A 15,516-nucleotide genomic window follows, 5' to 3' on the forward strand; every position below is an offset into this window, starting at 1 on the left:
TGACCGATGCAACACTAGGGCAATCTGAAAATGAATAAATCTCTCTTACAGCCTACCAAATCTCTCAGGAAATTCCACTTCTTGGCTCCCATGTCATAAAGGCCCACGCCACCATCCATAAAGCAACAAACGGCGTGCCCAGGAGGCAGGGAAAAGGCTTGGTTTTGAGAGAGGGTCGGAGGAGGTATGGCTTCACTGGTGGATGACGTGTGATGGTTCTTTGATGGTGAATGTGCAGAATAGCCTGAAAAGGACAGAAGGAAAATTATTTTCTAACACCTCTTTAAAATAGCAGATTTTCACCTACATCAAGTCAATAGTGTGCCATTCTTTTTAATAGTCTCCATTAACTGGCACTTTTATATATTTTTGGATAGGTTTAGAGAAGCATTATCCTTGAAATATTCATTTTTTTTAATTCATACTTGCAGAAATACTTATGCATTTCATATAAAAAATTTAGAAAGCAGGATAAGTTTGTTGTAATTATCCATGGATATGTTGGTCAGGGCTAGTATTTAATCTCTATCCTACTGAGCACTGAGGAGCATGTTAAACTATTTCACCAGGCATTTAAGAGTCAACTTCATTATTGGCTCAATAGCAGAGTTTCCCAAACTATTTTATGACATTGACCAATAGCATTAAGCAAGGGTCAGGTTGGAAACCCCTGCTTTAGAGCTAATAATGTGTTCCAGATGCTGAATAATTTCAAACACTGATAAGGAACTTATATGCACTTTGTTTTTAATGCTGCATTTATAACGGAATGATGTCTAATTTTAGTTACTGTGCGATAAAGGCAGGAGGAGAGACAGCAGCGCGCTGTGCGTGCGCAGCCCTCCGGTGAAAAATGATATCGTATCCGTTAAATAGGGGCCATGGACAATTTTGATTTGATGGAGACAGACGTGGAAGCACAGAGGAACATCTGGAGAAATTTCTGAACTGCCAGTTCACTGCTGTTGTTACTGCATGGTCGGGAATCTTCGGGAGGGAAGGCCTCAAAATCCCCGGCTTTGCCTGCTGTTGGCAACCAAGATTGAGGTCGAATTGTTCGGACAGAGATGGCGCTCAGTACTCGGTGTCGGAGAGCTGATTGGAGGCTCGAAGTTTTCGGATGACTCAGAGTCGGACTGTGGTTGGGCATGGCAGGGAGAGTTTTTCTTCCTTCTCCCGTCTGCGTGAGATGTGGGACATTTGAGAGACTTTGAACTTTTACTGTGCTCATGGACTTCTTCATCAAGTTATGGCATTGTTGCACTGTTGTAACTATATGTTATAATTATGTGGTTTTGTTAGTTTTTTCAGTCTTGGTCTGCCCTGTGTTTTGTGATAGCACACTGGAGGAAATATTGTATCATTTCTTAATGCATGCATTACTAAATGACAATAAAGGAGGACTGCGCGTCTTCATAGTCTATAATGCAAGGTACAGTGCTGTGCAAAATCCTTAGGCACTTAGCTAAGGTGCCCAAGACTCTTGATCAGTACTGTAGCAATTTTATGTATTGCACTGAACTGTTGCCACAAAAAAGAAATAATTTTATGACATATGTGAGTGTTGATAAACCTGTGGTCTGAGGAGTGGGGAGGGGAGTCATGGTTAGGAAAGTGGGAAGGGAAAGGGGAGGAAGCAGGAAGCACTAGAGAGACAGTCTGTAATGATAAATAAATCAACTATTTGGAATCAAACGACCTTGCCTGGTGTCCCAGGGCTGGGTGCGTCTGCATCCGCACCACAAACACCACCCTCCCCCCACCCCCACTGCCCTTGGCACTCCTTTCCTGCTACCAGTCCCATTCCTTTCCAGAGGCAGTCCACCCTCACCATTCCCAACATGCTTTGCTCCAGCCAGATTTACAAACTCGCTCTCTGCTCTGCGTTGACAAATACAGTACTGTGCAAAAGTCTTAGGCACCCTAGCTATATATATGTGCCTAAGAATTTTACACAGTACTGTAGATTCTTAGAGCACAGAGACTGGCCCTTCTTAAGATGATAAGACCGAGGAGCATAATTTGGCCATTTGAGTCTGCTCCACCACTTAAACATGGCTGGTTTATTTTCCTTCTCCACTCCATCTCCCTGCCTTCCTCCTGTAACTTTTGACACCATCACTAATCAAGAATCTGTCAATCTCCACTTTAAATATACCCAGTGACTTGGCCTCCATAGTCATCTGTGGCAATAATCCACAGGTTCACCATCCTCTGGCTAAAGAAATTCCTTCTCATCTCTGTTCTCTTCTGAGGCTGTGCCCGCTGATCCTAGACTCACCATATATTGGAACCATTCTCTCCATGTCCACTTGACCTAGTCCTTTCACTATTTGAAAAATTTCAGTGAGATTACCCTCATTCATCCAATCAATATGCTTCTCATATGTTAAACCTTTCATTTATGAGACCATTCTTCTAGAGCCTCTCCAATGCCAGCACATCCATCCTGAGATATGTGGCCCAAATCTGCTCACAATACTCCGTATGTGGCCTGACCAATGCTTGTAAAACCCTCAGCATTACATCCTTGTTTTTATATTCTAGTCCTCTTGATATGAATGCTAACATTGCATTTGCCTAGAAAACAGCCTATGCCTTGATTCCTTCTACCAAAGTGCATGACCAGACACATCCCTATATTGTATTCCGTCGGCTACTTCTTTGTCTATCCTCCTAATATGACCAATTCCTTCTGCGAATTCCATAAAACCATAGGATGAGGCTTTTCACTCCAGGACGAAGGAGACGTCCTCCTTTTTTAAAGAAAGGGGCTTCTCTTCCTCCACCATCAACTCTGCTCTCAAATGCATCTCGCCCATTTCACGCACATCTGCCCTCACTCCATCCTCCTACTACCCCACTAGGAATAGGGTTCCCCTTTGTCCTCACCTACCACCCTACCAGCCTCCAGGTCCAACATATAATTCTCCGTAATTTCCGCCACCTCCAACGGAATCCCACCACTAAGCACATCTTTCCCTCCACCCGCCCCACCCCGCTTTCCGAAGGGATCGCTCCTTACGCGACTCCCTCGTCCATTCGTCTCCCCCATTCCTCCCCACCAATCTCCCTCCCAGCACTTATCCTTGTAAGCGGAACAAGTGCTACACATGCCCTTACACTTCCTCCCTTACTACCATTCAGGGCCCCAGATGGTCCTTCCAGGTGAGGTAACACTTCACCTGTGAGTCGGCTGGGATGATAAACTGCGTCCAGTGCTCCCGATGCGGCCTTCTATATATTGGCGAGACCCGGCACAGACTGGGAGACCATTTCGCTGAACACCTACGCTCTGTCCGCCAGAGAAAGCAGGATCTCCCAGTGGCCACACGTTTTAATTCCACGTCCCATTCCCATTCTGATATGTCTATCCACGGCCTCCTCTACTGCCAAGATGAAGCCACACTCAGGTTGGAGGAACAACACCTTATATTCCGTCTGGGTAGCCTCCAACCTGATGGCATGCAATTTGACTTCTCACACTTCCGTTAATGCCCCACCTCCCCCTCGTACCCCAGCCGTTATTTATTTATTATATATATTCTTTCTCTCTCTCCTTTTTCTCCCTCTGTCCTTCTCACTATACTCCTTGCCCATCCTCTGGGCCTTCCCCTCCCCCTTTCTTTCTCCCTAGGCCTTCTGTCCCATGATCCTCTCATATCCCTTTTGCCAATCACCTGTCCAGCTCTTGGCTCCATCCCTCCCCCTCCTGTCTTCTCCTATCATTTTGGATCTCCCCCTCCCCTTTTCAAATCTCTTACTAGCTCTTCCTTCAGTTAGTCCTGACGAAGGGACTCAGTCCGAAACGACGACTATACCTCTTCCTAGAGATGCTGCCTGCCCTGCTGCGTTCACCAGCAACTTTTATTTGTGTTGCTTTCACGATTTGATAGGTTTTAATAAGGTCACCATTCATTCTTCTGAATTCTAGTGAACGCAGGACCAGAGCCAGAAAAAGCATTCTTCATATGATAAGCTATTCACACCTGGAATCATTTTTGTGAGCCTCCTTTGAACCCTCTCCATTTTCAGCACATTCTTTCTAAGATAAGGGGGTCAAACCTGCTCATAATACTCCAAGTGAGGCCTCAGCAGTGCTTCATAATGTTTCAACATTACATCCTTGCTTTTATGTTCTAGTCCTCCTGAAATGAACGCTCACATTGCATTTGAATCTTAAGCACAGACTCAACCTGCAAGTTAACCTTTAGGGAATCCTGCACAAGGATTCCCAAGTCCCTTTGCACCTCAGTTTTTTTGTATTTTCTCTCCATTTAGAAAATAGTCAATCTTATAATTTCTTCTACCAGTGCCTGGCCATATACTTCCTGACACTATATTCCATCTGCCATTTCTTTGTCCATTCTCCTAATCTATCTAAATCCTTCTGTAGCCTCTTTACTTCCTCAAAATTACCTGCCCCACCACCTGTCTTCATATCATATGCAAACTTTGCAACAAAGCCATCAATTCCATTATCTAAATCATTGTCATATAACATAAAAAGAATCAGTCCCAACACAGACCTCTGTGGAATACCACTAACCACCTGCAGCCAAACAGAAAAGGCTCCCTTTATTCCCACACTTTTCCTCCTGCCAATTAGTCAATACTTTATCCATGCTTGAATCTTGCCTGTAATACCATGGGCTCGTAGCTTGTTAAGCTGCCTCATGTGTGGCACCTTGTCAAAGGCCTTCTGAAAATCTAACTACACATCATCAACCAATTCTCCTTTGTCTATCCTGCTTGTTGTTTCTTCAAAGAATTCCAACAGATTTATTAGGCAAGATTTTCCCTTGGGGAAACCATGCTGACTACGGCTTATTTTATCATGTGTCTCTGAATACCGAGACCTCATCTTTAATTATCGACTCCAACATCTTTCCAACCACTGAGGTCAGACTAACTGGCCTCACTCCCTTCTTGAAGAGTGGAGTGACATTTGCAATTTTTCAGTCTTCTGGAACCATTGCAGAATCTAGTGATCCTTGAAAGATCATTACTAATGGCTCCACAATCTCTTCAGCCACCTCTTTTAGAACCCTGGGGTGAATACCATTTGGTCCAGGTGACATACCTATCTTCAAACCATTCAGTTTCCCAAGAATCTTCCCCCTAGTTATGTTAACTTCACACATTTCATGAACCCTGGCACATGGAACATCCATGATACTGATTTTGCCTTCTACAGTGAAGACAGATGTGAAAGTTCATCTGACATTTCGTTGTCCCCCATTGCTACCTCTCCAACATCATTTTTGAGCAGTCCAATCTCCATTCTTGCCTCTCTTTTACACTTTATATCCCTGAAGAAACTTTCGGTGTCCTCTTTAGTAGTACTGACCAGCTCACTTTCGTATTCCACCTTTACTTTCTTAATGACTTTTTCAGTTGCCTTCTGTTAGAATTTAAAATCTTCCCAATCTCCTAACTTCCCTCTAATGTTTTCTCTATTATATGCCCTCTCTTTGGTTTTTATGTTGGCTTTGACTTCTCTTGTTAGCTACAGTTCTGTCATCTTTCTTTTAGAATACTTCTTTTTTGTGATGTATATATCCTGTGCCTTCCAAATTGCTTCCAGAAATTCCAGTCATTGCTGCTCTGCCATCATCCCTGCCAGTGTTCTTTACCAATTAATTCTGGCCAACTTCTCTCTCGTGTCTCTGTAATTCCCTTTACTCCACTGTAATACTGATACATCTGACTTTAGCTTCTCCTTCTTAAATTTCAGGGTGAATTCGATCATATTATGATCACTTAACCCTAAGATTTCTTTTACCTTAACCTCTCTAATCAATTCTGTTTCATTGCACAGCACCCAATCCAGAATAGCTGATCCTCTAGTGGATTCAACCACGGAGTTGCTCTATAAAGCTATCTCATATTCACTCTTGAAATTCCCCATCCTGGAATCCAGCACGAATCTGATTTTCCCTATCTTCCTGCATAGTGAAATCCCCTGTGACTATTGTAACATTGCCCTTTTGGCATGCATTTTCTATTTACATCCTTACTACTGTTTGGGGGTCTGTATACAACTCCCATCAGGGTCTTTTTACCCTTGCAGTTTATTAGCTCTATCCCACCATGACTCAACACGTTCTGACCCTATGTCACCTCTTTCTAATGATTTGATTTCATATTTTACCAAAATAGCAATGCCACCCCCTCTTCCCTCCTGCCTGTTCATTTGATACGATGTGTGTCCTTGGACATTAAGTTTCCAGTTATAATCTTCTTTCAACCACAATCCAGTGATGCCTACAATATCATACCTGCCAACCTACAACTTTGCTGCTAGTTCATCTGCCTTATTCCATATACTGCTTGCATTCAAATATAAAACCTTCAGTACTGTATTTACCCTTTTCGCTGTTGTCTAACTTTAACATTGCAACTCATCCTGTTGACTGCAACTTTGCCCTATCAACAGCCTCTTCTCACTACACATTGCCTCTGTTTGTAAACCAGTTCCCTCATCTTCAGCACTATCATCCACCTTTCCTATGATAGTTTCCCTGCTTCCTCAACACTACCTGCTTTTCCACCTATCTTGGTATTGTCTGCTAACTTGGCCACAAAGCCATCAATCCTGTCATCATGAAAAGTTGCAAATCCCACACCACTAGTCTCTGGGGGTCAACCAGAGGAGTTCCCCTTTATTCCCACTCTTTACCTTCTGCCAGTCTGCCAATCTTCTATCTCTGCTGGCATCTTCCCTGTAATATCATGAGCTATAATATTTTGGACTGTGCTAAACATCATAGATTTTCCTCAACACCATGAACCTTACTGGAAACCATAATACATTCTTTTAAATTGTTACCTACATTTTTTCTTTGGTGAGGAATTCAGTACGTGTAAAGCATGAAACCCTGTTTTCTTCAGCTTGAAGTTATCTATTGGTGTCGTTCTTGAGACGTTCCATATACGCAGGACCCCGACTTGGGAATCTAATGATCAGAGAGAGAAAGATGCCAGTGAACAGCACAAAAAGCTCCTCATTACTATCAGGAGTTTTAAACCACCAGCTAAACAAGCTGGTGTCTGACACCATGCAGATGTGGCCAAAATGTACTGGGTGCAGCCAGATCAGATTCAGATTGTGGTGATTTCAGATAGAGTTATAGAGTGGAAATGACCTAATTAGGGGTAGGCCATTTAGAACGGGGTTGAGGAAAAACTTTTTCACCCAGAGAGTGGTGGATGTATGGAATGCTCTGCCCCAGAAGGCTGTGGAGGCTAAGTCACTGGATGCTTTCAAAAAAGAGATGGATAGAGCTCTTAGAGATAGCGGAATCAAAGGTTATGGGGATAAGGCAGGAACTGGATACTGATTGTGGATGATCAGCCATGATCACAGTGAATGGCGGCGCTGGCTCGAAGGGCTAAATGGCCTATTCCCGCACCTATTGGCTATTGTCTATGCCCTCTATTTTATGGTTCCCATTTTCTGGGTAGAAAGATATTGGATTAAAATGGATGTCAGTAACAACAAACAAGAATGCTGCAGGGACTCAGCATGTCAGATGAGAATGGAAAGGAAGGGAATTCTGCACTGCACCGAGGCTTTGACCTGCACCAGCTGCAGTGATGCCTGGCTTCATGTCTTTCATAAAGCTTCAGTCCTAAATGTCATCTACTTACTTTTATTGTTTGCACGATTTGTGTTTCTTTTCTGCACATTAGGTTTTTTTAATGGGTCCTTTTGAGTTTCTTTGTTTGTGGCAGCCTATAAGCAGATGAATCTCATGTTTGTGTAATATATATATAATTTGATAATAAATGTACTTCGAACTTCCGGCCAAGATGGCACCTGCGTACAATGCTCCTTCAACTGACATCTTCTGGATAGATCATAAAACCATATACTTCACTTCTTTTATGTCTTTTACATTTGTTTTTCATCTTGAAAGTGATTCTGGAACTACTGGAGCCTGTGATTTGCTGTTTGGAGATTGTCTGGGTGTTCCTTCGCTCTGCAGTCTCCCAAGAGGATTCCTGAAGGCAGAGGCAGCGTGCATGAACCTCATGGCGGGCCGGCTGCAGGGTGACACGTGAGCTGATTGAGATGCGGATCTGTGGAATGCCCTGCCTCAGAGAGCAGCGGAGGCCAATTCTCTAGATGCTTTCAAGAAAGAGTTAGATAGAGCTCTTAAAGATAGCGGAGTCAAGGGATATGGGGAGAAGGCAGGAACAGGGTACTGATTGTGGATGATCAGCCATGATCACAGTGAATGGCAGTGCTGGTTCGAAGGGCCGAAGGGCCTACTCCTGCACCTATTGTCTGATTTTCGACTCCATTTCGCCGAATGCAGTAGGGGGAGGGAGGACGTCCAAGCTGGCAGGTGACAGGTGAAAGAACGTGAGGGGAAAGGTAGGATTTCAGTGTATAAAAGGCATCTAGCATCTCAAGGTGCTCCAAATTATTTTACGTCCAAAAGAACACCTTTTGGACTGCAGTCACAGTGGCACAACAAGATCCAACAAATGTTAATAGTATCGCCTGTTTTCCAGGGATATTGACTGAGCTCTGAATAGTGACCAGGATATCAGGAAGAAAGTCCCTGCTGGACTTCAAACTGACCATGGTATCGACTGCATGATAGTTAAAGAAAGCAAGCTGTGTTCAGCTTAATGCGTCTTCTGAAAGACCACATTGCACTCCTTTGGTGGTCTACATGTCAGCCTAGGTATTTGTCCTCCCTAGAGTTGGACTTAAACCACAATCTATGGCATGGCAGCATGGTGTTTATCATAACGCTATTACAGAGACAGTGACCTGGTTTCAATTCCCGCCGTTGTCTGTGAGGGTTTTACACATTCTCTTTGTGAGCACAAGGATTTCCTCCAGGTGCTCCAGTTTCCTCCCACATTCCAAAGACATATGGGTTAGTAGATACATTGGTTACATGGGTGCAATTTGGTGGTAGGGGCTCATTGGGCTGAAAGAGCCTGATACCCTGCTGTATCTCTGAAAATAAATAAAATGTTCTACCCAGTAAAGCAATTAATGTGAGCTCATTACCTAGGGAGCACAGCTGAATTATTGTTTATGGAGTAAAGCATCTGCATAATTAAATAGGCTGAGTGAGTTCTGCTGCAAGCTTGCCAGTTCCGGTTAACAGTCTAGGCCCAAAATGTCGACTGCTCATTTTCTTCACTAGATGCTGCCTGAGCCGCTGATTTTCTGTGTGCTTATGCAAACACTCACTCCAATAAATCATGATTGGCAAAACAGTTTAAAAAGCGCACATCCTGCCTTCTGATACTGTCCACCAAACCTACCTCTTACTAACTGAACATTTGGCTGCACATCCTCTGCAAGTCATCCCTGTAACATCACATGACTCTGTCCTAATTCAATCCATTCACATATGAACTTTAACCCTTGCATTCCTTCCCTTTCATCTTCCACCACACACAAACCAGCGTTCATCCAAAGCACTGCTGTGTGCACATCAAAATTCAAGATTGTTTCTTCTTTCTGCATGCACAGTTTGTTGTCTTTTGCTCTCTGGTTGGGTCCTAGTTGAGTCGTCTTTCATTGACTCTGTTAAAGTTATTATTCTACAGATTTATAGAGTATGTCCACAAGATAATGAATCTCAGGGTTGTATATGATGACATATAAGTACTTTGATAATAAAATTTACTTCGAATTTTGATTGTTTATTGTTATTTCCAGTATGCAAGTGAACAAGGAGAAGAAAATAATTGTTACTCCAGTACCTGGACCAGGTCCAATTGTCATCATTCCTGCTTATCCATCTGGCACTCACAAGCTTAAAATTCTCATCTTTGTCAGTCTTCTCCATGCTCTTACCATACCAATCCCACCAGAATCATAATTCCATTAGGTACCAATGCTCTTCAATGCTAGTCTCACATACACTTCTTAATTAAATCTCCATAAGATAACCACTCATTCTGCTACACTCCAAAAAGACTCAGCCTACGCAACCTCTCTCATACTGTATCTTAGTCACCACATTTCTGGCAACATCATTGTAAATCTCCTCTGCACTCTTTCCAACTTAATAGCATCGTTCCTACACCTGGGTGACCAAAATTGAACACAACATTCCAAATGTGGCCTCACCAATGTCCAGTACCACTGCAACACAACATCCCAAATTTCATATTTAGTGCCTTGCGTGACGTTAGCCAGCATTCCACCGAGACGCAACACAGAGCGTCATAGGAAGTCATTCCTGTCTGTGGCCATCAAACTTTACAACTCCTCCCTTGGAGGGTCAGACACCCTGAGCCACTAGGCTGGTCCTGGACTTATTTCCTGGCATAATTAACATATTACTATTTAATTATTTATTTATGGTTTTATTACTATTTAGTTATTTATTGTGCAACTGTAACAAAAAACAATTTCAATAAAGTATGACTATGACTATGACCTAAAGTCTTCTTCACCACCCCGTCTACCTGCAAAACCACTTTCAGGAAAAGTGGTCCAATCAGAAACAAAAGAGAATCTGCAGACGCTGGAAATCTGAGCAACACATGCAAAATGCTGGAGGAACGCAGCAGGCTAGGCAGCATCTATGGAAAAGAGTACAGTCAATGTGTTGGGCTGAAAACCTTGTCTCTTTTAGATCCTCTGTAAACCAGAAAAAGAAAGTGGTATTTTCAGGAGTTTTTCACTGTTAACAATTGTATTCCTACCTCCAGTAATAAACATCCCAGGAGCGCTGGGAACCCAGGCCAAACACTGCACAGAAGCAGCTGCACTGGGAAAACTGAAGGTGGTTATGCAGGATAGTGACTCCGAGTCCACCAGGCGGATTCCATTGTGTAGATTGGCCACTAGCAGATAATCAGTGGAGAGTGGATCCCACTCCAAAGCTGTGATTGGATCCTCTTCATCTGTCCCCTCCAGGGATTCTGGCCTCAGCACGTGTTTCTGACTCTTGGTACCTGAACGGAGAAAGAGCATATTCAATTTTTTTTTCCTCACTGAGGTGTCTCATTTGTGTAAGACTGATTAGTAAAGACATCCTCCACACAGAATTATGGCAGAGGAGGCCACTCAGTCCATCAAATACATCTATCCTTTAGTCAAGACAACAAAGCAAGAGTGAAGGTGGGGAACTGAATAGATTGCCCTACACTGCCACTCTTGCCCAATACCCAACTAGTTCACATTCTTCCTGTCTTTCTCTGAGCTTTCTGTTTTTTGACTTTAAATTTCTGTCATTGGCCCTTGAACTATCTGTTAATGCAAAGACTTTCTATCTAATCTCATCATCATAGAACTCAACTTGGCTTCCCATCTTCACACAAGTTTATCACAAAAAAAAAGGCCCACTAGTAGGCTCAGGCCTGCCACACTGTTCAAAATTGCCATGGCTGATGTATGCTGGCAGTAACTCCTCTTCTGTGCATAGCCCTCAATTAGTTGTTCTTTCAAATATTTACATGCCCCTCCAACTACAGTATTTTTGTATCAAACTTGGAAGCCTTAGATTCTGTTCTTTCCACTTGCCCATGAGTTGCAACGAAGGCCAAGAATCAATCCCTAGAGGTGCTCTGCCAGTAATGTCCCTCCAGCCCGAAAACAGCTTGTTTACTGCAATGCTTGACTTACTCAGAGACAGCCAGTTTTAACTCCATACTCAAGCACTCCTCTAACACCCTGGACTCTTAATTTGTGTGCCAGTCTCTCATGTGACACCTTGTCAAATGTCTTTTGATAATCTAAGTAAACCTACAGGTCTCCTTCTGTCAACGCTCCATATCATACCTTCAAAGAATTCAATCAAATTCAGAAACAGAAAATACTCTATTTTGTTAAATAGCCAAAGCCCTTTAAATTACTATTATAAATGATTTATCGAAATATCTGCACACAGCATCTTAAATTTTAGTATTTCCAAAGCAGAGCAGAGATGATTCTTAAACACAAGAGATTCTGCAGATGCTGGAAATCCATTCAGATGTTCCCACAAACAATGACCTCACTTTTAGGACTCTTTATATTGTTATTTCATGTTCTTTTTATTTATTGCTATTTTATTTATATTGGCATTTGCAGTTTGTTGTCTTCTGGTTGATTTTTCATTGATCCTGTTATCATTACTATTCTATAGATTTGCTGGGTATGCCCACAGAAAAATGAATCTCAGGTTTTTATGTGGTGACATATACTGTATGTACTCTGATAATAACATTTACACCACTTTGAACTTTGGGTGCTCTAGATTCCTCTAATATTCCAAAGACATATGGTTAGGGTTAGTGAGATGCGGGCATACTATGTTAGTTGGAAGTGTGCCGACACGGCCTGTCACTGATTTGATTTGGTGGAAACTACACATTTCACTGTATGTTTCGATGTACATGTGACAAAGAAAGCTAATCTTTAAATACTTGGACTTACCAGGCTGAAAGATGGACAGACTTCCATCTGTGTGTCCAAAAACCACCTTCCCTTTCTTTCTAGGATGCCACCTGAACAGACAGATGTCCGACAGGAAGCTGTGTGCCTCCTTGTGGACTGCAACCCCACAGTCCGGTCCAGAGATAGTCCAGATGTACAATGGACCTCGGTGGGAGACAAACGCTACTGCATCACCTGAGTTCCAACACCAGCTGAGGGAAGCAGGAATCCCTGGAGAGCAAGTAAAACAAGTTAAGTGAAGGATTGAAATGTCCTTGCAAAGCACTCAATTACCGAACTACTCTACTGCAAAGGCAAGATAACAGAGTCAGAAATTAAATGTCAGTGTGAACCAATAAAAACAAAATATTGGATGGACTCAGAGGGTCAGGCCACACTTGTGAAGGGAAATTGCAGTCAGCATATCAGGTCCGGATGCTTTATTTGGACTTCGTTTTTTTTTTCTGAAACACACACACACACACACACACACACACACACACACACACAGAAAAAAAATTAGCTTGGCACACCATCTGATGTCAGGTTAAAGTGCAAAGGGTATTATAGAATAGCACGCCATTCAACAGGACTTCTGTCTTTTGTCAGGTAGTTGCAACTACAAACCACAATCGCGATAGTTATGAGATCCGTGCGGATGCATAACCTGAGGAACTGGCAGAGGAAGAGACTTTAACAATGCTCAGGTAGTATCTAGTGAGTACCTGAACTGCCAAGGCATTCACAGAGGCAGAGCATGTGCTGGTAAATGGGATTAGAATACATGGGTATTTGATGGCCACCATGGACACAGTGAGCCCAAGGACCTGCTTCTGTGCTGAATAACTCTATAATTTTAATCCAGGGCAATAGCTGGGGATTGCTGAAGTCGGTGATGCTGTTTTTTGGATTAAGTGTTAAATTGAGGCCCAAGTGGTCATGAAAACATCCCATGCTATTGTGTCTGATTTCTGAATGAACACTGAACTCGTGAACACTAATTGATTACTTTTTTAATTTCTATTTTTGCACTACTTATTTAATTTAACTATTAATCTATATTTAACTGTAATTCACATTTTTCTATTATTATTACTATTTATGTAAGACCATGAGATTTAGGAGCAGAATTAGGCCACGTGTCCCATTGAGTCTGCTCCATCATTCAATCATTCCTCTCAAACCCACTCTCCTGCCTTCTCCTCGTGACATGACAGACGTACACACCCTCCTGGCTGTGGAGGCCATTTCTTTAGGTGCACTTAAGGCAGAGGTTGATAGATTCTTGATAGTCAGGGTGTGCACAGTTAATGGGGAGAAGGCATGAGAATGGGGTTCAGATGGAATTGGATCAGTCATGATGAAATGGAGGAACAGATTCAATGGGCCAAATTCTGTTCCTATGTCTTATTACACTACGAGACCATCAAAAACTTACCAACATCCACTTTAAATATACACAATGACTTGGCATCCACAGCAGTCTCTAGCAATGAATTCCACAGATTCGCCACTCTCTACCTAAAGAAATTCCTCTGTTCTAAAAAGATGTCCTTCTACTCTGAGGCAGTGCCCTTTGGTCCTAGACTCCCCGATCACAGGGAACATCCTTTCTATGTCCACTCTATCTAAACCTTTCACTATTTAATTCAATAACCCATTGCACTTCATCATGAGAAATTCCTTTGTCTTTACCCATTCCTTCCCCATCTTCTCTGCTGCTGAAAACTCTTTCGCAGTTCTGATGGAAATACCTTAAACCCGAAGGGTTAACTCAGTTTCTCTTTCTACAAAGCATATCTGATCTGCTAAGTGTCTCTAGCAATTTGGTTTTTTTTTTGTTTTTACTTCCTATTTCTAGCATCTGCAGTTTTTTTTAAAAATTGATTTTCAAGTAGGAGTGTGAATATTTCATCTGGTACCTTTAGTGTTGTCCAGTCTCGCTACCACCTTGTGTTCTGCCACATTCCAAATAATGACAAGGTTGTCTGCACTAGCACTGGCAAAGGTGTCGGGGCTGTGCGGGCACCAAGAGATGGCTGTGATAGTCTTCTTGTGCTCGGACATGATCGAATGGAGCTTGAATTCATTGTACCTGTGATCGAGCTGAATCACCAACAAACTAAAATTAGAAACAATTTTTACAGAGAATAATTAATCACTGACATCTCACCCTTTCATGTTGTTGGGTTAAACAGAGAGCACAGTGAGCACACAGATAAATACAAAGTCTGGACTTAGTGTAAATTTTCTTTAAAAATATGCAATAGGGTAATAAATCTTTCCAAGTTTAATCAATATTAGTATTGCAGATTAAAGAACTCTATAAGGATACCCACATAGTTCTACTAAATAACGAAGGGTGAGAAGGCCAGAATCAGTCACTGTGTGTCAGTTACCAAAGTTCAAAGTAAATTTATTATTAAGGTACATGTATGTCACCGTATAGAACTCTGAGACTCGGCTTCTTGCAGGCATGTCCATAGAATAATACATTAGGATGGATAAGTCCCCGGGGCCTGACGGAATATTCCCTGGGCTGCTCCATGAGGTGAGGGAAGAGATTGCTGAGCCTCTGGCTAGGATCTTTATGTCCTCGTTGTCTACGGGAATGGTACCGGAGGATTGGAGGGAGGCGAATGTTGTCCCCTTGTTCAAAAAAGGTAGTAGGGATAGTCTGAGTAATTATAGACCAGTGAGCCTCACGTCTGTGGTGGGAAAGCTGTTGGAAAAGATTCTTAGAGATAGGATCTATGGGCATTTAGAGAATCATGGTCTGATCAGGGACAGTCAGCATGGCTTTGTGAAGGGCAGATGGTGTCTAACAAGCCTGATAGAGTTCTTTGAGGAGGTGACCAGGCATATAGATGAGGGTAGTGCAGTGGATGTGATCTATATGGATTTTAGTAAGGCATTTGACAAGGTTCCACACAGTAGGCTTATTCAGAAAGTCAGAAGCCATGGGATCCAGGGAAGTTTGGCCAGGTGGATTCAGAATTGGCTTGCCGGCAGAAGGCAGAGGGTCGTGGTGGAGGGAGTACATTCAGATTGGAGGATTGTGACTAGTGGTGTCCCACAAGAATCTGTTCTGGGACCTCTACTTTTCGTGATTT

At 42.6% G+C, this 15,516-nt stretch overlaps 1 protein-coding gene across 7 annotated transcripts in view; it reads right to left on the reverse strand.

Moving 5' to 3' along the window:
- wdr17 (WD repeat domain 17) overlaps positions 1-15,516 on the reverse strand; it is a 155,503-nt gene that overhangs the window by 102,189 nt on the left and 37,798 nt on the right. For all 7 annotated transcript variants that reach the window (XM_063049472.1, XM_063049469.1, XM_063049468.1 and 4 more), the window contains 5 exons: positions 14,326-14,509; positions 12,404-12,634; positions 10,690-10,941; positions 6,837-6,959; positions 57-244 (listed from right to left, as the gene is read on the reverse strand). In XM_063049472.1, coding sequence (XP_062905542.1) covers positions 57-244; positions 6,837-6,959; positions 10,690-10,941; positions 12,404-12,634; positions 14,326-14,509 — 978 coding nt within the window. The remainder of the gene's footprint in view (positions 1-56; positions 245-6,836; positions 6,960-10,689; positions 10,942-12,403; positions 12,635-14,325; positions 14,510-15,516) is intronic.

This window comes from Mobula hypostoma, chromosome 5, assembly GCF_963921235.1.
Source record: "Mobula hypostoma chromosome 5, sMobHyp1.1, whole genome shotgun sequence".
NCBI lineage: Eukaryota > Metazoa > Chordata > Chondrichthyes > Myliobatiformes > Myliobatidae > Mobula > Mobula hypostoma.